The sequence below is a fragment of the Mesoplodon densirostris genome, chromosome 1 (assembly GCF_025265405.1).
Source record: "Mesoplodon densirostris isolate mMesDen1 chromosome 1, mMesDen1 primary haplotype, whole genome shotgun sequence".
Lineage (NCBI taxonomy): Eukaryota > Metazoa > Chordata > Mammalia > Artiodactyla > Ziphiidae > Mesoplodon > Mesoplodon densirostris.
The window spans coordinates 104,132,118-104,156,057 of NC_082661.1; the positions used below are offsets into that span (position 1 = coordinate 104,132,118).

Below are 23,940 nucleotides of genomic sequence, written 5' to 3' on the forward strand. Positions count from 1 at the left end.
CTGTGACTCTGCTTATCCCTCGTAGATATCCGTGAGGACATTTGAGACATCCACTGAGCCTCACGGCCAGCTTTCTCCTGAGCACCTCCCCGTGGAGGTGGGTACCTCACGCGTGACATGCAATAGACAGAACTGTCTTCTTCCACGCACCCCAAACCTGCTGTCCCCCCCATTTCCTCACCCCTCCACTATCTCTCCCATTGCCATGTGGGAAAACAGGGTCCAGTCTGCACTCCTCCTGGCCCCTCATCCTCCAGCCCAACCAGCAGGTCCTGCTGAATCTCCTTCTGGAACTCATATCCTCCACCCCAGCCTCCCTGCCACTACCTCCTCCCAGGCTGCATCTCTCCCCAGCATCATGGCAAAAGCATCCCTATCAGTCTCTCTGCCTCAAGGCCTGTCCCCTCCAACCTCTTCTCCTGGGAGCAGCCCAAGGCAAAGGAAGGGGGCGGAGATAGTGCTTTAAGAGCAAACCTCAAAATTCCTTTCCCGGAGAAAAGCACATATATTTGTATGGGAAGCCACCTTGAAGGTTAGCTTTGATTATAAAGACCCAGTGGTCATCAGTGGAGGGGCTGAGGCAGAGAAACAAAGAGAGCTAAACTGCTCTGGACAAGAACGGATGGACAGCTGCATTTGGGAGCACCCAGGAGCACCCCCAGAGAAGGGGAAATGAAGACGGCAGAGGGGTGAGGGCAGCGGGCAGAGAAGAGGAAAGGGGCCGTAGCGGGAAGCTGGTTGCTGGGAAATGTCTAGTGGCAGTTACAGCCTGGGACTTTTTTTTTTAACTTTCCATTTTATATTGGAGTATAGTTGATTAATAATGCTGTGTGAGTTTCAGATGTACAACAAAGTGATTCAGTTATACATATACATGTATCTATTCTTTTTCAAATTCTTTTCCCATTTAGGTTGTTACAGAATATTGAGCAGAGTCCCCTGTGCTATACAGTAGGTCCTTGTTGGTTATCCATTTTAAATATAGCAGTGTGTACATGTTGAGCCCAAACTCCCTAACTATCCCTCCCCTCCCACCCTTTCCCTCCTCGATAACCAGAAGTTCCTTCTCTAAGTCTGTGAGTCTGTTTCTGTTTTGTAAATAAGTTCATTTGTATCATTATTTTTAGATTCTGCACATAAGCAATATCATACAATATTTCTCTTTCTCTGTCTGACTTACTTCACTCAGTATGACGATCTCTAGGTCCATCCATGTTGCTGCAAATGGCATTATTTCATTCTTTTTACTGGCTGAGTATTGTATATATGTACCACATGCTCTTCATCCATTCTACTGATGGACATTTAGGTTGCTTCCATGTCTTGGCTAATGAAAACAGATGAACATATGGGTGCATGTATCCTTTTGGACCATGTTCTTCTCTGGGTATATGCCCAGGAGTGGGATTGCAGGATCATACGGTAGCTCTATTTTTAATTTTCTGAGGAACCTCCATACTGTTCTCCATAGTCAGCCTGGGACTTTTTAAACAGGGATGTCCAGAGGCCAGTCCTTCACCCAGCACCTCCACTAACCCCAGGTTACAGCGTGATGCTCATCCCTTGGCCTCTCTCCCTGTCCTTCAGTGGAAGTCTAGCCTTGTGTGAACAGAATTGGGGTGGGAGGAGGTCTTGGTTCACAAAGCGGGAGCTGGTCCCTGTCTGCATCAGCTTGGGGTCCAGAGAAGGGGCTGGTACAGAAGGGGAGAGACCTGCTAAATCTCTCAGTATTCTCACCACATTTTCTAGAACCTTACATGCTTTTACCCAGCAAGTGGATTAAGCCACTTCAACCAAAGCCACCAAGCTGTATTTTACTATTTAAAAAAGTTTAAGTCACAGGTTGGTACATACATAGATTTCTGACCAGCCAGCCTACCAGTGACAAAATAAAGGTATGGGTGCCCTTGTCCCCCAAACCCTAAATGTATCCCCATATGGGACTGACTGGTCTCCAAGGTCCTCTACACCACCACCATCACTCTGCTCTGGACTAGGATGAATGTGATTGATTGTGAACCCATTGGTGCACGCATGCATTCCTTCAATGTTCATCTTCTTGCGGTGGTAAGTTGTGCATCTTTACACAAGAAAATGATTCACACAGAAACTTGTATGAATAAGTAGTTTTCCCTTGGGACTCTTTATCGAAAAAAATAAGCACGTAACAGGCATCATTCAAAGTTGCTGAATTTGAGCCTTGTGTGCGGGAGGTAGGGAAGGAGGAGGGTTAGAGCTTGGTGGTCCTGGGCCGGAATCCCAGCACCTCTGCTAAGCAGCCACATGACTGTAGATAAGTCACCTAATGTTTCTAAGCCTCAGTTTGATCATTTGTAAAATGGGTGCTTGTTAAGCTAGATGATAAGGTATGTAACACTCCTAGCCCCACACCTGACATGCAATTCGTTCTCCAACATGGCAATTACGGAGGATGCAGACATGGGCTTTGGTCTGAATCCCAGTCTGCCAATTACTAGCTGTGTGCTCTTGGGCTATTTATGTAACTTCTCTGAGCCTCAGTTTCCTCAGTTGTAAAATGGAGATACTACTACCTAGTTTACCAAGCTTCCTCTGGGCACTCCGGAAGGATCCATCATGAGATGCGGAATGTGTTTTCTGTAGGCTAGAGAGAGAAAGAGCTCCATGTGTTAGCGAGTCTGGGATCAGCAGTGGGGGTGAGGCCATGGTGCAGGGCCCCTGCCCTACTGCAACAGCAGCGGTGCCAATCACTCACGCTCCCTCCGTGGCCCTGCACGTTTATGCCACATGGCTCTGCTTACACCTGGGAAGGCCAGAGCACTAGGCTGGCTGTAAGAGTACACCTTTCTTTTCCCGCCCCCCGGCAGTGATGGCCTGATGGAAGACAGGTGTCCCCAGAAGTAGCCCCAGAAACCAGAACTCTGTACAAACGGTTTAAGCATGGAGGAGGGAAGGGTTGGGGAAGGTAAGGAAAGTGCCAAAGGAGGCGTGTCCAGGAGCAGGTGGCCGCCGTGGGCAGCGGGAACTCAGGCCCAGTGTGGACAGCCTCGGAGATGTCCCACCCATGGGGGAGGGTCTGGGGAGCCTCACTGGTTAAGGGCTGCCCCGGAGGTGGGTTAACTCCCTGGGGCTCCAGGCCTGCCCCTCACGTAGGTTGAGCAGAGCCCAAGGCCAGAGATGCAGATGGTCTCATAGGAGCCTCCAGATGATTCATGGATCCTGCTGGCCCCAGGCCTCCAGGCAGGGCCCGGCAGCGTCTCCCTGGCAGGGTGCACAGGGCATTATGAGCCGAGGTGGGAAGTATCCCAGGCACAGCCAGGCTACTGTGGAGCCCAGGGCAGGGAGGGCCCCAAACCCCAGATATACTGTGCAGCTCCTGGAGGCTCCAGGAGGCTTCCGGTCCTAAGCCTTTGCTGTGCTGTGTCCTCAGCCTAGAATGCCTCTTCCACCCGTCCTCACTCCGGCTTTCACTGGCTGACTCCTGCTCACCCCTCTGAACTCAGCTGTGGTGGGGCTGGGTGTAGGAAACATTCCCAGATGCCCGCCTCGCTCCCAGTTAGGGTCCTTCCCATGCCCCCACCCTCCATCACAGCACTTCTACCTGTGCTGCTGTTGCCTGTTCCTCTGACCCTTGTACCAGTCAGTCAGGCTGCATAACAAAATACCCAGACAGGGACTTAAACAACATTATTTTATTTCTCATTGTTCTGGAAGCTGGGAAGTTCGAGATCACGGTGCTGGCAGATTCAGTTCCCGGAGAGAGTTCTCTTTCTGGCTTGTAGATGGCTACCTTCTCCTGTGTTCTCCCATGGCCTTTTTCTAGGGCCTGTGCAAGAAAACTTTCTTCCTCTTCTTATAAGGCACCGACCCTATTGGATTAGGGTCCCACCCTTATGACCTCATTTAACCTTAATTACAGCATTATAGGCCCGTCTCCAAATACAGTCACACTGGGGGTTAGGGTTTCAACATATTAATTTGGGTGTGTGTGTGTGACACAATTTAGTCCATAGCACATCTCTTCCATGGGTTTGTGATCAGTTCTTGAGGTCAAGGACAGTATCTTCTTCATCTCTGTTTTGTCACGCCCAACTCCGTAATATTTGTTCATAAACAGGGTTATCTGAATGGAAGGAAGGGTGGTAACAGTTTGGGGAGAGGGGTTGTATCATGAAAGTCTTTGCAGAGAGGATGACGTCTCAGCTGGGTATTGAAGGATGAATAGGAGTTTGCTAGATGGGGCAAAGCAAAGAGCCCTTGCTAAGGGCACCATGTTTGGGAGGGAGGTGAGAAGATGATGCTCAAGAAATAAGGCTGCCAGAATGGAGGAGTAAAGAAGAGTCTGGAGAGGGAATCAGTGGCCAGATGGTGCCCACGAAGGAGTTGGAGGACAGGCCACAGAGGTCCCTGCGGTGAGGTGTCCAGGCAGGAGATGGCACAGCCAAGCCTGCACTACAGACCAATTGCTGTGGGCCCCTGAGCAGAAGGGGGACTGGAGGAATGACGCGGCATGTAAGTATTAGGACAGAGAGATTCGGGGCTTTGGAGGCGGGAAGCAAGGGCAGGATGTGGAGCTTGCTCCGTGGAGCGCTCAGAAATGATGTGCAGCTGAGGAGGGTTCATGGAGCTCAGGCTGCAGACAGGAGAAAAGGAAGCCTCTATTATTCATGAAACCTGGTTCAGTAATAGCCTGGCAGCCTCTGGCGGTCACCAGGGAGGCACTGATCTCCTTTCTCATTTAATTTGTCAGAAGTGCTCTCACACTTGGGGACGTGCCCTCTCAGCCCGTGGGCTGGGAACTGGGTCAGATCCTGGCTTGCGTAGCACAGGTGGATGACTTACCCAATACCGGGGTTTCTTCCACTCTTGAAGGTGGGGAAGGTGGAGGCCGGGGAGGGGGAGACAAGGGGCCAGGGGAACTGGCTTCTGGAATGATCGAGCTTCCACCTGTTTAGTAGACAGCTTTCCCTCTGGAGCGGCAGCCTGGGAACTAAGAAAGACAATGGCAAGGGGTGGAGATGATGTAGGGGAGGGGGCCTGGAAAGGAGCAGAAGGAAGGTGGGGGTGATGGCCTTGGAGGAGGGGGGGAGAGGCGGGGGCAGTGGCAGTGGGAGGTTCAGCTGGGGCTCGGCCAGAAGGAGCCCACCCTCCACCTGCCAAAGACTGAGCAGCAGGGTACGCTCAGTGCCCTCGGGACCGGGGCCGGCGGGCCATCTAGGGATCCTCATAAACTAAGGGTGACTGGAAGTGACTTCCCTCTTGGCCTGGGACATCATCTTCCCCATCCAGGACACAGCTGGCCACCGCCCTCGCTGGCGCAGTGGAGAGCGTCCCTGACTGTCCACAAAGACCGAGGCTTCTCTGTATGGTGAGATGGAGCAGCTGTGGGCCTGGTCTGAGGGTGACCTGCACCCAAGCTCTGCCCAGGGATCTCGGGGCAGGCACCTGGGACAACGTCCTTATCCAAATGCAGAGGGTAGGCTTTAGATCTTTTATCTGACATTCCCTGTGCCTCAGTTTCCTCATCTGCAAAGTGGGGATTACAGAAGGGTCCGCCTCATAGTATTATTGTGAGGACCTCAGGTGCTCAGAACAGGGCGGGGCAGACAGTGAGATCTGTAAATGGACGCTATTCACTTCTTCACCTCCCGCGGGAGCTGTGCCCAAGCCAGGTCCCAGGCCTGGGTTCTGGGGATGGGCCTGGAGGCCCTTCTCCCTCTGCTTCCTCGGGAAGGTGGGCTCACAGGCGGGCCCCCTCCTGGTGGTGCTGGCCGGCGAGGATGCTTCTACCACCCCGCGTGCCACTAGTTGTCAGCCGGTAGGACCTTAGGTCCAGGTGCGGGTCGGGTAGGACGTGGACCATTCTTGCAGACTTTTCTGAGCTAAAACACACTAAGCAACGTCTTCCAACTCAGCTGTTCCAGAAGCTCTGCGTTGGCGTTTCTGACTCTGGTGCGTTAAGGAAACTGATACAGTCCCTGGTTCCTCATCCATCTCCTGTTGGTTCTCACCTGGCTCAGAACTTAGAGCAGGGGTGGGTGGGCTTAAGGCCAGCCCCAAGCCGCCCCCAGGGCCACTCATGATGTCCTTCATGCTTGTGACGGGCCACTCCAGCTCCATCTCCTTCCTGCTTCCCCCTCCTGCTTTTCTGACCGACCTCTCTGTGCGCCCTCTCTTTACCGCGTGGCCCCTGCTGGCTTGCACTCTGGCTGGGTGTCCCCTGCTTCTGTCCACCCCCCGGTTGACTCATGCATCTCATAGTCCGGCTCCCTGAGAGAGTGCTGAATGCGTGGACCATCTCCACGTAGAATGGAGCCTCTCGGGCTGGGGCTGGGAAAGAAATGTCACACAGGGTGACCAGGGAGTCTTCTCTGCAGGGGGCTCAGGGGCCATTCTTGGTCTGGTTACCTGTGCTGGGGGCAGCAGGTCATGGGCAGGACATGGTGATTTGTGGGTAAAGCGCATTAAGGAGGGGGTGCGGAACATGGCACAGCCTCGGAGGGACTGGGGTCCATGTGGTGCTGGTGGGCAGCTGGGCACTGATGAATGAGGGCAGCTCATCTGCAGAGGATGGTGACTGGGGCAGCTGGGGGTCTCCTGATGATTCATACAAAGAGCCACCGAAGGCACGGGGGGTTGAACATGGGGACAAGAAGGCCTCGGGGAGCCTGGGCTGTAGAGCTGGGAGTGCCCACCAATAGAGCGGGTCTTCTCCCCTTCTCAACACACAGGTGCCGTGCTTCCCAGATGCCTTTGCAGCTGGGTGGAGCCACGTGACTAACTCTGACCAATGGGCCTGACTGGTGGTGACACGTGTCACTTCTGAGCCAAACCCTAGGACGGGCTGTGTGATTTGCCAGCCTCTCTTCCTCCTCACATTCAAAGCAGTGAATTCTGAAGCATTGGGTTGAGATTTCAGTGGCTTAAAAGGCACAGCTACCCTGGGGAGAAGGGTCCAGAAAGGAGGCCTGTAGGCTGACATCTCCCTGCCCCATCAGTCTCGGGGCTCCTGACATAGGCCCAGGCTGGGGCCAATTCGGGAAGGGTGATGTCATTAGCAGACACCAAGGCTGGCGTGGAGAACGGGGCTGGACTTGTCTTGGGACTTTGGGGTGGGCAGCTCCTTAGAACCCAAGACAGCTGGGGCTCAGGTGGGCATGTAAGCTCTGGGGGGCACGGGCTGGCTGTGCATACCTCCAGCACCCGGGACAGTGCCAGGCACAGACAGGGGCTCAGCAAATGTACTCTAAATGACCCTACACACCAGGCACCAAACGGACACTCCACTAGCCAGAATGCCAAGTCCTGAGCCTCCTGCAGCAGCCAGTCTTTCCGCTCAGGACACTGGAAGTTTCTAATCTTCCAGGTCTGCACTGTCTAATCGGCAGCTGCTAGTCACACATGGCTACTTAAACTGACCTTTAAACTAATGAAAACTTAAAACTTAATTCCCTAGTCACATCTGTCACGTTTCAAATGCTAGTGGCTGTCATACTGGACAGTGTGGGTACAGAATGCTTTGCAGAAAGTTCTATTGGGCTGCACTGCTCTAGAAGCGCCGACACCAGGAGAAACTCTGGGCTTCAGTCCTGTTACCAAATATTGCAATGACAGGTCACAGAGCACTGTTATAAAACTGCCAGCCCTCTTGGAGGGAAAGCATCAGTAAACAGATAAGAAGAATGTGCTGGGGAACCATATTCAATATCCTGTGATAAACCATAATGGAAAAGAATATGAAAAAGAATGTACATGTGGGTATAACTGAATCACTTTGCTGCACAGCAGAAATTAACACCACATTGTAAATCAACTATACTTCAATAAAATAAATTTAAAAATTAAAAAAAAATTAAAAGAAGAGAGAAAATACAAGATGTCCCCAAATCAAAGTGAAACTGTGATTTGGGAAAAAAATGAAAAAAAGAAGAAGAATGTGCTGACACAGGGGCGGGCATTGGTGGGGAAATTCCTAGAGTCAGCAGAGGGGCCTGTCTGAGGTGGGAACTTCAGAGCCAAACCAAGAGGGGTGAGAGGAGCCCTGCCTGGAGAAGAAGCACACCCCCAACTCCAGGAGGGAGGAGAGTGTGTGCAAAAGCTGAGGGCTTGTGCCGAAGGAAGGCAGCATGGCTGTGATGTATGGGACAGAGGCTGATCCTGTGTGGAGCAGGGAGAGGGGAGAGCGGGGTGTCATAGAAGGTGCCGTTCGGGGCTTGACATGATCCAACTGATGGTTGCAAAGCATCACTCTGGCTGTCTGTGAAAAATGACAGGTCCGGAGGTGAGAATGGGAAAGAAGGCTGATTGGGAAGCTGCGTTCACCCAGGTGAGAGGTGAGGGTGGAGGGAGTATGGTCAGGGCGACCACATGTCCAGTTTGCCTGGGACAGGCCAGGTGTATGCTGTGTCCCTGGGTCATTGGTAAGGGTGCCACCTTCCACTCTCAGGATGTTTTCTGATCTGGATAATTCCATGACAGTGTCTGCTGAGATGGAGAGATACAGAGAGATGCTTCAGGGTGGAACTAGGACCTCCGACAGGCCGTCCTTGGGGGCGAAGGAATGTGCTGGTTTCTGACTTGAAAACCTGGGTATACTAAAATGGGGCAGATTGTGTACATGTGAACAGGCTTCTGGGGCTTTATGAGAGTCATTAATGTCATTGGAATAAGATTAGAAACTGCTGTGGATTAAATGTGTCCCCCAAATCCATACGCTGAAGCCCTCTAATCCCCAGTGTGATGGATTAGGAGGGGGCCTTTGGAAGGTGATTAGGTTGTGAGGGTGGGCCCCTCACAATGGGATTATTGCCCTTTGAGAAGCTGAGCGAGATGAGAAGAGAGATGGTCTCTCTCTGCCCTGTGAAGACACAGCTCACACATCTGTAAGCAGGAAGCAGGCTCTCACCAGAACCCAATCGTGCCAGCACCTTGACTTTGGACTTCAGACTCCAGAACCAAGAGAAAGAAATCTTTGTTGTTTAAGCCCCCAGTCTATGGTTTTTGTTACAGCAGCCTGAGCAAACAAAGGTAAAGATTACAAAGCATTTCATCCCAGGATGACATCTGCTGACCTGCTGGGCCCTCCCTGGAGGGCCCAGCCTTTGTTCTCTTCCCTTCCTTAGCCATGTGCTCCAGCCATAACCAGCAACCCAAGTTTCTGGAACTGGGGAAGCTGCCTCTGGCTCAAGGTCCACTCCTGCTGTTCCCTCTGCCTGGAACACCCTTCCCTTCCTTGGCCTCTGGGAACACCTCCTCATCTGTCAAGAATTAGCTTGGCAACACCTTCTCAGAAAGCCTGGCCCCCTGACCTCTGGGGTGTATATGGAGCCTCCTCTGGACCTTCTCTAAAGGGTCAGTCTTGTTGTCATTGTCTGTTTGCCAGTCTGCCTCCCCAGCCTGACTGGGCACAGGCATAAGCATCCCTCCCATCAGCACCTGGTGCCTAGCTGAGAGGCTCTAGAGCAAGCAGAGGGCCCCACCCTTAGGGGCTGCGACTGAGAGCGCTGTCCCAGGGCATTCCTGATGCCAACCATGGGGCTGTCCCACCCGGCTCTGTGCACGCTTCCGGGGTGACCACTTTTGGCAGACGCTCTCCCCAAGGACCGTCAGCAGAAGGGGGTCCATGCCTAGAAATGACATGCCTTTATAAGAAGTGGCTTTTCACTTTCACAAGTTATAATACATCATCCTTTATTTTTCCAGGCTCCCCTAGTCCGACGTTCACTAGTGAGAAACTGGGGGTTTCCAGTGGTCAGGGCTCAGATCGCAAAGTGGAGGGAAGCGTACTAGGTGCTGAGAACTCCCCTCCCTGGCCAAGCCGGGCTGGTGAGAAGCCGGGCGCGCAGAGGGACTGGCGTGTTACGGGGCCAAAAGGAAGCTGAGTGACATTGACTCACGGATGGGAACATCCAGGACACACAGAAAGATGCAGCTTCACAAAGACGGGGAGGGGGACAGGCTCTGGGGACACCTCTGCAGTGTTTCACAGGCCTCTCAACGCACTGACAAACGTTCCATGTCAGGCACCATGCTCTAGCCGACACCTAATCACAAGCAGGATGCCTTCCAGCGGGGGACCTGCCGGCCTCCTGCCATGGATGCCCTGCTGACTTTGTGATCTAGGCGGCACCTCCCATCCCGTCTCCCCGAGGGTCTGGCTGTCGGTCTCAGGACCAGGCACAAGCATCCCTCCCTGGGGGTGTCTGTGTTTTATGGGGGAGAAGCGGGGAAGGTGGAACGCCCCTGGCCATGTCACCAAGAGGGCATGGAAATCCTTCATTCTGGGGCACCGGCCGTCAGGGGAGGATGTCTTCTCTCCAAGACTTGGAAAATGACAGTGAGAAAAACAGTGGTGGCTGTACTTTACGTGTACCTACAAACAGCATTATGGGGGGTGCGGGGAGTGGGCCTGCCTTTCGGGGTACCTGTATGACAGGTCAAAAAGCAAAAAAGCACAAATAAAACAGACAAGGAGTCCTGTGTATTAAACCCGAAATCACACAGATGTGAACAGTGGAGAATCAGGCTGGAGGTGCTCCCCTTCAGTGGGACCATAGAATTAAACTCTTTATATATGTCGTCTTTAAGTAGCCTCTACTTTTTAATAAAATAAAAACTTTTGTGTTACTCTAAAGATATCATTCATTTAGGCATCTAAGGGATGATGTGGAAGAAAAATGCAGAGCACGGGGGGCCCTGGCAGAAGGTGCCTGTTTAGACTGAAGTTCCTCCCTAAACACTGATTCATCACAAAGGCCGTAAAAACCGAGCCCCCGTGCTTCTTGCAGCCCTGGGTGGCGCTCCCCCTGCCTCGGGGGTGGGGGGCCCCTGTGCCAGGCCATGCCTCCTGAGGCTGAGCGGGTGAGGGGGGCCACACCGTGCGCCCACCCGCCCATGACCCTGTCAGTGCCTGTCATTGACAGGCCTCCTCAAATCTCCGGTCCCATCGCCTCTGTCCCACCAGTGTGGGGTGGGCATTGCCCGGAGGCCTGGGGGGTGGGCTGCACTTGTCTGTTCCCCCATCTCCGGGGCAGTGACCTCGCAGCATCTCCCTGATGGCAAGCAACAGCGGGGAAGGAGCAGTGCAAAGCCAGGCATCTGGGCCCTAAACTATGGGCGGGAGTGGTGCTGGCAGAAACGGGGGGGCTGCACCTGCTCTGGGACCTCCTCCCGCCCCCAGGCCCCAGCCCGGCCCTTCCAGGCGCCCACTGCCCACCATGGAAACAGAGAAGCCAAAGCCAAGTGCAAGAGGAGGGGTCTGGTGGTTCCCGCAGGCGTGCCTGTGGTCAGGGGCCTCGGCAGCGTCAAAACAGCAGGGCTTTTTTCTTGAGGTCGTTCCTCTTCCAGAGGGCCAGGCGGTCAAACTCTTCCATGCTCATCCCAAACACTTCCTGGAACTCCTCGGGCGACAAGTGTCTCTTCAGATAAAAAGGAAAACCCAGAGGGGAACAGTCAGCAACTTCGGCCCCTGAGGCGGGATCTGCAGCAAGGATGGGGTGGTCCCCTCAGCGCACCCGGGGCCCTCGGGCTCCCCACCTTCCCTCTGTATCCCCATCACTCTGCTTTGCAGCGGACAGAACCAAGCCCAGAGGAAAGAGATCTGGTTAGGGCCCCAGGGTGACCAGCTGCAGAACCGGGGCCAGGGCCCTGACTCCTGACACCTACAGAAACGTGTCCCACTGCAGACAAAGTTTGAAAGCACTGCCTGGAAATGGCTGAGATTTCAGGAGATTTGCATATGTGGGCACATTCATGATTTCATTTAATTTTCATGGCCGCCATTTGAGAGCCGGAAGTGAGTGGTTTATTTTGCCCCCATTTCACAGATGAGGACGCTGAGGTGTGGAAGGTGAGCAAAAGAGCCTCAGTTCAAATCCTCCCTCTTCCCCACCTCTGCTGTGTGACCATGAGTGAGTTTTTTGTCTCTCTGAGCCCGATCCCAGGGGGCACAATGGAGAGGCTGAACAGCTCGGTGTCAAGGGTACCTGAGCCAGCTAGCCTCTGGAGCCTCAGTCTACTCACCTGTAAATGGGGTCACCCTGGCAACCCGCCCCCCCCCAGAGCTGTGTGGGTGAGTGGGTCAGTGCAGGTCAGCTCTCAGGGCTGAGCCCGGCCACGGGCAGGGCCAGTGTGTGTTGGGCACGTTTGTTATGATCCGAGATAGAGCAACCTCTGTGGAGCTTCCCCTGACTGCCACCCGAATTCTAGACTGTTCCTTGCAGGTTTCTGCTCCCATCAACCCCACACCTGTCTTCCTCAGCAAGCTCTGAGTAACTCCTTCTTGTCCCTTGAGACCCGGCTCCGGTGGGCACGGCACCATCTCCTGGGCGGGCTTCCCAGGGGGAGTGAGGCTGTCCCCCTCCTGCCTGGGAGGGCTGAGGGGAAGACGGAAAGGAGGTGGGGGACAGTCTGCAACAGGAGGGTGGGTCAGGTTCTGGCCCCAGAGGACCCGGTTCAAATCCCCCTCTGGCCCCCATTTGAGAAGTGTGGCTTCCGTATGGCTGTGTGGAAAGCAGTCTGGCTATTCTTCCAAGTACTTAGCAGGATCACCGTGCGACCCAGCAGATCCACTCCCAAGTAGATCCCAGACGCCCCAAACCAGGGACTCACGTGGACACCTGCACACCCACGTTCACAGCGGCATCATCCACAAGTGCTAAGAGCGTAAACAACCCAACTGCTCATCGAAGGACAAACGGATAAACAAAATGAGCTCGATTCAGACTCGGGAACATGGTTCATCCATGGAAAGTCATGAAGCTCTGACGTTCGCTAAAACACGGACACGACTGTTAGGCTGATCCCATTTATACGAAATATCCAGGATGGGCAGATCCACAGGGACCAAAACCAGAGTAGTCATTGCTGGGGTCTTGGGGAGGGAAAGGACCAGAGAACAGCTGGTCAATGGTACGGGGTTTCCTGCTGGGCTGATAAAAGTGTTCTGGAATTGGATAGAGGTAGTGGAGGTCGTACAACCTTGAGAATGTATTAAACGCCACTCAGTCATACACTTTAAAATGGTTAAAACTGTGACTTTTATGATTTAAAAAACCCAATTCTTGCCCCCCAAAGAGTGGTTTCCTTAAATTTAAAGCAAAACACCTCATACTAAAGGTTACTGTGATGATCAAGAGAGAAAACGGTGTGAAGACACATGGTGAACTATGGAAAGCAGAAACATCAGTCACTGCCACTTGTGTCCTTCATAAAAATCACCAAATATGTGTGGCATGCACTGGGTTTCGGAGCCCAGTTGCTGGCAGGATATGGGGGAGGGAACCCAAGGGACCCATTTTTGCTGAGTCACAAAAGGCCCTCCTAACTGAATCTGGGCCTGGGGTCCTCAGAGGGCACACACACTCTCACACACATACACAGACACAGACACAGACACAGACATATACAGACACAGACACGCACGGAGACACACACACAGACATACACAAACACATAGATACACACAGACATACTAGACACACACACAGAGACACAGACATACACAGACACACACGCACACACAAGACATACACAGACACACACACAGAGGCATATACAGACATGCAGACACACACAGACATACAAAGACACATAGATACACACAGACATACTGGACACACACACACACAGAGACACACAGACATACACAGACACACATGCACGCACACACACCATCAAGCTAGTCTCTGCCAGGAAAGGGCCGTGAGCTGCCTGCTACCATCTCGGACCTGCAACCAGGAAGAGGGCTCTGGCATATGCCAGAAATGAGCCACCTGCGTGGTGCTGACACTGGGGTTTCCTGCCGATCTGGGGAATCCACAACCCAGCCCACGGGGACTCAGAACCGTCATTTCAGACAGCAGCACCCAGGGACCATGTCACAACCTTCCCAAGTACTGTGGGTCAACCAAGACGCCCAAAGGGAAGGAGAAAAGGAAAATCGCACCTCCTGTTATTGGCTGAGTGTTGAGCGGGAAGCCTGACACAGGCCAGGGTCCTGAGGCCCCGGGGGGTGTGGCTGCGGGCGGTTAAGGGGAGTGCGGCGGGGCAGAGAAAGATCAGAGGCCTGAGCGAGATGCTGGACTTCAGGGCCAGGCCCTGGGGAGGTGGAAGCAAGGGGAAGGGGCCCAGAGGTGACGGCCAACAGGGATCCCAGAGAGGCATGGACCGGGCTCGCGGGGTGATGCCCAGCACCCCTGCAGCCTGTGATCTCCTGCTTTAGGGCCCCCGGGTGTCTCCGGGGTTGGGTCTCCCAGGCGGTGACATACAGAGGGGAGGAGATGGGAGAGTGGTGACACAGGTCACCACGCTCTAAGCTGGGAAGGGGAGAGCGGCGCGGTGAGGGTGACCCTGTGCTCACCGGCCAGGAGCCTCCCGCTAGCAGCAGGGGGACCACGGCAGGGCCTGCGGGGGGTGAGAAGGGGGCCCAAGGAGTCACTTACCCCTGGCACCCACCGCAGGTCCCATGCAGTCCGTCCTCCAGCCTCCAGACCAAGATGCCCTGAGAACTAAGTCCGAAAAGCTGCGCAGAAACCCGGGTTCTACGGGCAAGGGGACACCCAACCTTGGGGACCTTTGAACTGGGGACATGTGGTGGGTTAGCGGGCAGGAGGAGAGGCAAAGGAGAGGACCCTCTGGGGCTGGCGCTCCCAACCCTGCTCCCCTCGCCTGGCCCCCACCTGGCCACAGGAGCCCACCCCGTTGCCAGGAAGGCAGCCGGAGGCAGAAGGGAGGGAGGGGTGCTGCATGGTGTCCCAGCTGGGTTCCCAAGCCCGCAGGCCCATCACAATGACCCGGGGTGCCTGTCACATCTGAGAGTGCCTGCCCCGTCCCCTATGCCCCCCCAAAACCTCCCAAGGCAGCCTTAGGGGCCCAGGAGCCCACGTGTGTCATATGCCTCCCAGAGCAGCTGATGGCAGCTGGGTTTGGGGACTCAGGCAAAGGGCAAGTCCTGGGGGCTGGCAGGGACCCCCGGACTTTGGTCCTGTTTCCTCATCTGTAGGCTGAGAACAAAACCTGGCTGCCTGAGGGCTCTGGAGGGCAGGAGAGGGTCACACGGGGAAGGCCTGGCAGAGGGATCTGTTCAGCCATCCCAGCTCCAGCTGTGTGGTCTATAGTATCTCACCACACCTGGCTGATCCTGCGGCCTCCCAGGGAAGAAGGGGCTAAGGGCCCCCGCTCCTGGCAGCTGGGAAATTGGTAATGTCCCTCAAGGCAGAGTCAGGGCCCCCCATCCAGGGCTCTTCTTGCCTGCCTGAGGGCCTGCCGTAGCAGGAGGAACGTGGCAGAGCACGGCAGACCCCAGAGGCCAGAGCCGGCCTTCTGACCCTGGCCCAACTCCCCCAGCCGCTGGCTCCTGAAGGCTTCCCTGGCCCGCCAGGCACGGCCGAATCCCCTCCTGAGCCGGCAGGAAGGCAGCCCAGGGCGTGGTGCCTGGGCCGAGGAACATTCCGGGATGGCCTCGCGTCTGGGGTGCACTGGGGAGAGCCCCTGGGGAGGAGGCCATTTTTGCAGCATGGTAGGGGTCTCACACGCTTTGCCAGGAGTCTGCCTATGTGTCACCCTCCAGGGCAGCATCGTGCAAAGACCTCGGGCTCAGGAGCCAGACACACAAGAATCCGGTCCTGGCTCCAGGCCCGTCCAGCTGCACTGAGTGACACGACCTCAGCTGTGATGTCTGTAAAGTCGGAATAATCCTGTCTGGCCTTCACCCATTCTCCCTCTGCCTGGAATGCCGGGCCCTCCTCCTCTGCCCACGTAACCCTTACTCACTCCCCTGGGAGTGACCTGGGCTTGGGTGTCAGCTCCTCCAGGAAGTCTCTCCTGACTGCACCCGTCACCCCAGGCTCCCAGACCTGCAAGCCTCCTTTCCGTGGTGTAAATACGCCACGGCCAGTTTCAAGCTTCCAACGTGACGCCACTGAAGGCAGAGCTGGAAAGAGATGCCCGGGAGCACACTGTCACAGATGATTCCTCCTGCACACAGATGCAATAGCGGTTAAGTAACCTCGAGAGCACAGATGGTAGTAAAATGTAGCCGAGAGATTAGGGAGGAGGGAGTGTTGAGTATTTATCACCTTTGCTTTAAATGTAATTTTCATAATCATAAGTTTACATCATTTGATTTTCAGTAATGGCTGGTTTCACAACCAGCGTGGGAAATTCCTGAAAATATAACAACAGGAGCAGCTCTAGCAGCCCCCGATCTCTGAGCGAGCCGGATGCACTAGGGGTCCCTCCGTAACGAGCACCCCGGGGCAGGGAGGGGGCCTGTGTGCCCGGGACCCTGCATGGGGCGCTCCTGGGTGGTAGGGTGAGCGGAGAGAAGGGAGGGGAAGGGCTGGTCCTATGCAGGCGCTCTGCTCTCTCCTCATTCAGGGGCCGGGATGCAGAAATAAACCAGACCAGGTGCGCCCACCCCACAGAGATCTCATACCTGCCGGGCAGGTGGGTCAGAGCACAATTAAGTCCATGCAAGGGCCTGGGACCTGGAGGCCTTGATGCCTTGTGAAGCACTGATGACATGTCACCAGCATCTTACAGCCAGAGGTAGTTTTCTGAGGGACATGATCTGACTTAACCCTGTAACCTGGCTCCATCGCCAAGGGCTCCCTGAATACAGGAATCAGTAACGACCACTAACCTCTGCTCGCAGCAAGGGCTCATCAAGGGACCGCAGCCGGGAACCCAGGGCACACACGGCTCTGTGCCAGATGCACACGTGCACTCACACCCAGGGAGGCAACGAGTGTGGGAGCTGGTGGTGCCCAGAGGACGTGGACCGGGCCACAGACGGGGACGTCTCCCGCGTCACCCAGCCTGCAAGTGGCACATTAGAACTCGGACCTTCTGGACGGGGGTCCAGGGCTCTTTCTGAGAAGCTGCCACCTGCTGTTCCTTGAGACCACTGTGCCGTTCAGACCAGCAGGTCCACGCAGTTGGGAGGCTACACCTCCCCTTGGCAGACGGGCCCACCGAGGCCTGTCTACCTGGAAGCCGGGCCATCCATGCTGTCCCTCTGTGGCAGAAAGCCCTGCTTTTTCTGGGTCACGGACCCTCTGAAACGATGACGCAGTGGCCCATTTTGGTAGAATCACGCACACTCATACACACAGCGTCCGGGTCCAGGAGGCCTACTCAGGGATCCCAGTTCGGACCCCGAACCCCGCCATCCTCCTGAACTGATGGAGGACCACTGGCCAGGCTCGGGAAGGGACTTCGTGACGGGACTTCGTGACAGTTGCTGCCATCCTCACCTGCCCTGAGATTCTAGTTTTCATGTTACGACCTCAGGAAACCCAGGCTCAGAGAGGTCCCATGCCTCGCCTGAGGGCATGCAGCCTGGGCACCAGGCCAGGTGGCTCAAGAGCCCAGGACCTTCCCTCAGTCCTGACTTCCTGCCCCTTGATGCAGCTTCTGGAAGCGTCCGGGGCTTTGTGGTGGAGGCCCTCGGCCTGTGCTCCCCCTGCTCTGCAGGGTACCCCAGGCTAGCTGCCACTCTGCTAGGATTGGCCTGCCTCGATTTCCCTGCAGGGCATTCCCAGTACCCCCTGCCCACCTCACCAAGTTCAGATGTCCCACCGGCCACTGCCAGGCCCCCTGCTCCAATGGGGGCTGATCGGGTGGGCTCAGGCCCCAGACCCGCTCAGCCAGCGAATCCTGGACTGGCAAGGGCCCACGTTTCTTCTGAGGCCTGGGTCCCACGGTGCCTCCCTGCCCCATCACACTGTACAAGGAGGCCCTGTCTGCAGAGGGAAGTCCTGCTGAGCTGGGTCCATGCTCTGAAGCTTCTGCCGTCTTAGCCAGAGGTCCCTGACATCATCACCATAACGACAGCATCACCATAATGACAATGATCCCTCTCATCTGTGGAGTGCTCCTCTGTGCCAGGTGAGGGCCGGGAGCCCTCCATCACAGGCTCGTGACCTCTTCATAGTGCATGGGGAAGGACAGGGATGGAGGCTCCGAGATGTGGAGTGACGTGGCTGCCAGGTGGCCCCGAGGCCCTGCCTCACCATGTCCTTGCCCACCTCTTCCACCACCGTTCTGCTCCATGGTGGGCACCTACGGGTTCTGGAACATGCCAGGCTCTTTACTACCCAGAGCCTGCAATGCTCTTCCTCCACTGCACACAGCAGCTCCTCGTCCTTCTACAGGTACTGGTTCAAATGTCCCCCTCCTCCAGAGGGCCCTCCCAGATTGCACTAGCCAAGCGAGCAGAGGCTCCAGGCCATGTGTGTCCCTCAGTACGGAGCCACTGCTGATCTCATCTGGTTCTCAGCTCCAGTAGGGCAGGATGGACCTGTCTCCCATCCTCATCCAGGGACAATCTGTGCTCTTTGCATCCCTGAATCTAAATCTGTGCTCTCACCTTGCTGGCCACGCTGCCTCCCAGCTTCCTCTCTCCTCCTTCAGAGCCCATTCCACTTGCCTGCCCTACTCTGCACTGTGTCTCCCTCCTCCCTCCCCACCCTCCACCCCTAAGTCCCTGCCACTTGGCCTGGCCTTGGAGGACTGTTCCTGTTTGTTCTCCAAGCCTCTCCTGGGAGGCCCCAGGGTCCCAGAGGCTGCAGCAGACCCATCTCCCAGACACACCCAGTGGCTGGGAACCCACACTCCACCATCAGCCTGTCAGGTTCTTATCAGACCGGTCGGATGAGTCTAAACAAAGGACGTATTCTTTAACTGCGGGACCTTATTTTTCAGGCACATTCCTACAACTTGGGCTTTTCCTGCTTGAGCAAACTCAGGTGTGCATTTAGCCTCAGGGTCTGGCAGAGGTGGCCCCAGAGGAGCTGCTCAGCCTTGCCTCTGCTGAGCACTCAGAAAGGAGGACCCTGGGGACTCGTCTGGACACACCCTCCTTCCAAACCTGTTCAGCCGGCAGCCTTTGCTCTCTGCATGAGTCAGCCTGGCCAGGCCCTGGTGCCCGGCTGTTTGGACAAACACTAATCTAGGGGTGGCTGGGAAGGTAGTCTGTCAATGTGGTCATGCCTACAATCAGCCTTTAAGTGAAGATGACCCTCCATAATGTGGTGGCCTCATCCACTCTGTTGGGGCAATCACTGAGGGCTTCCTGGAGAAGGAGAAATTCTGCTTCTACGTGTCAGCTCCTGCCCGAGTGTCCATCCAGCCTGCTGCTGGCCTGCCCTGCAGATTCCACACTTTCCAGCCCCATGGGAAGCCAATTCCTTAAATTAAATTTCTTAATACATGTCTATGTCCATATCTGTCTGTCCGTCTGTCTACCAGTCTCCTGTTGGTTCTGATTCTCCGGAGGGCCCTGGCTGATACACTTTCCTACCTAAGGAGCCAAATGTGTGCTCTGGGAGGTTGGGGCAAGGAAGTGTGGTTAGAAATTCACTTTTAATACTGTAATTAATCCAGGAAGATGCACAGCGCAGTGGCCCTGTGTGACTACTTAGCTGGAACCCCAGGTCTGTCCCCCAGAAGCCGAGGGCCTGGGGCTGTCCTCCAGCTCCCCTACCCCCACGCCTTCCCACCAAGGCCTCCTCTGTAGCTGCTGCACCAACTTGTGAAAACCAAGTACAGGAACGTGTCAAGTGCTTGGAACAGCCTAGTGATCAAGTGCTTGTAGATAAGCCAAATCTGATAAATTCGCAAACATCCTGTTTTTTCCCCATATCGGGCATCAAGGAGGGACCTTTGTTCTCCTGGTGGCCAACGCTGTGGCTGATCCTACCTCCATTCACAGCCAGCCACCTTGCTCTTCCACTAAGTTCTTAGCAATCACTGTTTGGCCAGTCCATAGCACCCCATCCCTGTGGAAACCTTTTTCTAATCCATACTGGCCTACTCGGTTCCCAGGTTGGTAAACTGGGGGCAATATGGACAAAATAATTGAAACCATGGGCACATCACACCTGCCTGGGGCTCGCTCACGGCAGGTGCTCATGGCTACTTCTGAACAACTGAATCGATGCTCAAACCACCCAGTAGGACAGGCAACAGCGATGTCATCTGACAGGTAAGGGTCAGGCTCAGAGTGGTTAAGTAACTGGTCCGCAGTCACACAGCTAGACATTATGGAGACTGGATTCACACCCAGGTCATCCCGACCCTAAGTGCTCTCTCCCTCCACCAGGATGCCACCTTTGGATGGCAAGAAGCTGATGCACGAGCAAAATGGCCAGTCTTTCGGCAAATGCTGGGCAGCTGGGCAGAGGTTTGCAGGAGGGGCCTCAGGTAAGAGGACACTTGAGTCTGCCCGGGGCAGGCAAGGCTCTTCCCCCTCAGAGTGGAAGCTCCTGGCACAGCCAAACGCAGGAAGGATCTGAGACCCTCCAAGGCATGAGTTCCTTGGGTGCCAGGGGTAGGCGTTGAGACCCAGACCCCCTAGGACAGAAAGTGCTGGATCTCAGGGATGGTGTAAAACTGGCCCCGGACGGGTCTCCCTGGGGAGCCTGATCCTTGCTCTGCACATTGGGACCACACAATTCATCTGACTGCCTTCCATGTGACAGCGCATCCAGAGCAGCAGAGGACAGCCACACTCCTTCCAAACACCTCTATGAGTCACCAGCCTTTACTGAGCACCTACTATGGGCTACCAGGGGCCTATATGGCACCTTTCTCTTTGTCAGGCTGAGCATCCTGAATTCCCTTGTCTGTGCCTCACAGGCCAGAGCGACAAACATCATCAGAACCGGGGTTCGTCCTGCTGCACCGAGTGACCACCACTTACCCAGCACCCCATCCCGACAGCCCGGAGTCACGCCAGGCGTGTCCCTGCCCCTCCCACTTTGATCTCCCAAATAGGGCCTGAATCTACCCACTTCTCACCTCCGCCACCACCCTGTCCAAGATGCCATCATTCTTGCCCAGACAACCCAACCGCCTCCAAAATGGTTTCCCTGCATCCACACAGCCAATTCAGGCTTCACAGTGCAGCCTCAGGCACTGTTTTACTTACGTAATCAGGTCGTCCTGCAACTTAAAAGCCTTGCCTTTCCTAGAAACCAAACTGCTTATTGTGGCTCACAGCCCTACGAGGCCTGGCCCCTCCTGCCCATCACCCACTCAAGCACAGCTAGTTCCTTCTCAAACAGCCTATGCTGCCTCCTGCCCCAGGGCCTTTGCACCTGCTGCATGCTCTTCCTGGAATTCTCTTCCTACCTGCCATGACTCACCTTACGTGCAAGTGCACACACACACACACACACACACAGAGGCATACTTACTGCACCCAATTAACTTTTACCCCCTTTTAAATGCTCACAGGCCCACCCTCCTCTCCTTTAGAGCCCTTACCTTGGTGTATAACTTCACACACTCATTTGGGTCATCAGTTGATTGACGTCTACCTCCCATCAGGCTGAGTCTACGGGCAGAGCTCATGCTGGTTTCTGCTCATTGTGCATCCCCTAGGGCCCAGCTCGGTGCCTGGCATGTGTTCACCAAACCAGTGAGACTCAGCCAAGCACTCTGGCGGTAAAGGATGGATAACAAGCCTTGACCATTCGACGGACAGAGTGGTCCTCCTTCCAGGGACCGACCCTACAGAGGTGTGTGGGCACCACCAGCTGTCTGCCCACGTCCATCTTCTCCCCTTGCTGAGCACACAGCAGACCTGCAGCTTTGCCATGTGACCGAGCCCCAGCCAACCGCCTGTCACTCCACAGCCTGGCCCCTGGGACCCTCCCCTGTGTGGAACTGAAGCCGAGCAGGACACTTGCAGTTCCTGGGCATGGAAGCCTCTCTGTGCCCCCCGTTTCTTGTTTATAGGGAACAGACTCCAGCCTCCATGAACTTCCCTGAGTTCCAAAGGACAGATTCGAACAGTTGCTAATCAGGGAAGGGACGGGATGCAGAAACAAGGGAAGAACAGCCAAGAAACAATAGTGTAGCCTTGGGGCAGGATCCTGGTTCCACCTCAAGGAATACACATAACAATATATTTTGAGCTCTTTATAGAACTAGAACCCCAATAAATGGAAGATGTCAGTATTCTTCATTCCAGAAAAGACCACCTGAGGCCAGATTAAAGGAGTGCAGGCCCTGCACACACCCTAATCTTATCAGCAATCCCCGCCCTTGAACCATTGCAAGAAAACTCCTCATCAAATCCACCCAGGTTGGGACATACAGTTTTTCGGGGCAGGAGCCTGCTGTGGCTCCCTTTGCCTGGCAAAGCAATAAAGCTAATTTTTTCTACTTCACCCAAAACTCTGTCTCCGAGATTCAATTCAGCACCAGTGCACAGAGGCCAAGTTTTCGGCATCAGAATGGGATGCGGTACCACCACGCAGCCATCTAAAAGGACGGGCAGATCCCCATGAAATGGCATGGGAAAATGTTCACATAAAATTTAAGAGAGAAAAAGCAGATGTCAAACTGCATAAACAGTATGAGGCTACTTATCCAAAAGAGAATTCAGTTATCTCTGGGTATTTGTGCAAAAAAAGAGATTTCCTGAAGCATGTCCGCCCCGGAGCTAACAGGAGTTTTGAGTCGGTAGGGGAATTCCATGTAATGTTTACGTTCTTCTTTGTGTTTTTCTGGACTTTTACAAGAGTTATGAATTGTTTTTATATTAAAAATAAAGCTCTCTCCCCTGAAATAAAAACATCGGTGTCCCTTTTTCTCCTGCTGGGATGTAGCCCCTCAGGAGCACCCCCCTCACCAGCTCACACCCCAGCTCCAAACCCTCAAACCCTGAAGGCTGTGGGATGTGCCTGCTTGTGATAACGCTTCCAATTTGCCTCCTGGCTTGCCTGAGATCAGGAAGAGAATGATTACAGAAGGACGCACCCTTGGGTGTGTTCTTGGAGATTTGGGTGATTAAACCCATTACCCCCGTCCTCCAAGGTTTTTTTTTTTAAAGGGAAACATTTACATGTTTTAACCACTTGATAGTTTGCACCTTCACTCTGTACTGTAGCAAAATAAGGGTTGGGGTATGGGAGTTGGTTAAAGCGAACCCCAGACCCAAGAGGGAGGCAGCAAGTCCCAAGGGGCAGGTGGCCCCGAGGCTGTTGCTGTGTCAGGAGCTGAGCGGCAGGCACCTCCCCCCCCCCCTCGGTGGGAACCAGGAGCCCTCAGGGCACCCACGCTTAAGGAACAAACATGCAGAACAGTGGGAGCCCTTCAGGCGGGTCCTGACTGAGTCACCCAGCAGCCACAGCCTCCTGTTTTACAGCAGTGGGACAAGACCACACCCTCAACAAGGGCTCAACTTGAGCAGGAGCCGAAGAGTGTGTCCCCTGCAGGGGCAGCGGGCACGGGTGAGGCCCAGGAAGAGGCTGCCCAGGAAGAGGCTGCCTAGGACCTCATCCTCCAGATCACAGGGCAGGCATCCCTTAAGCTTGATTCGGGGCCTGCTCTGTGCATTCCTGCTCTCTGAGGACCTCCACGTGCTCTCCCTGCCCCCCACTCACACCCCAGCTTCCTAGCCTGTCCGGCTGCCCCGCCCCCAGCCCCGGGAATGACCCACACTCGTCCTAACAGGTCAGAACATTCCAGTCGTCCTTCCTCTTCTACGGGGTAAGGTCCAAATGTCCTGCTAAGTGGCCAGCCTCCTGAGCAAAGGCCCTGGGGTCATTTGGCTCTGTGGTCCTTTGCTGGCAAGATGCCGCCCACACCCTGGGGACTCCAAGACTCAGCGGGTGGACTGCACTGCCTGGCCACGGCATCCATGGGCTTGCTGGCTCTGCTGCTTCTCCTCCCTGGCCTCAGCTCCCCACCTCCCTGCAGCTAAGCCCTTGCTGCTGCTGTGAGCCCAGCATCACCCTCCCTGTCTCTAGGTCCCAGGTCTCAGAGCCCCTGTAGGAGCACCCCCACCCCGAGTCTCTTCCTTGCAGACGTTGAGCCCGGGGGAGGGGAGGTGAACGTCTGTCTATCAGTCTCTTCCTTGCAGACGTTGAGCCCGGGGGAGGGGAGGTGAACGTCTGTCTATCAGTCAGGCCAACACACAAACATTCAAGAGATGGAAGGAAGGAATCT

At 55.0% G+C, this 23,940-nt stretch overlaps 1 protein-coding gene across 1 annotated transcript in view; it reads right to left on the minus strand.

Moving 5' to 3' along the window:
* Positions 1–9,681: 9,681 nt before the first annotated feature.
* Positions 9,682–23,940, minus strand: part of ABLIM2 (actin binding LIM protein family member 2) — a 115,035-nt gene continuing 100,776 nt past the window's right edge. Inside the window, exon 24 of the mRNA XM_060096575.1 lies at positions 9,682–11,396. Coding sequence (XP_059952558.1) covers positions 11,283–11,396 — 114 coding nt within the window. The 3' untranslated portion in view covers positions 9,682–11,282. The remainder of the gene's footprint in view (positions 11,397–23,940) is intronic.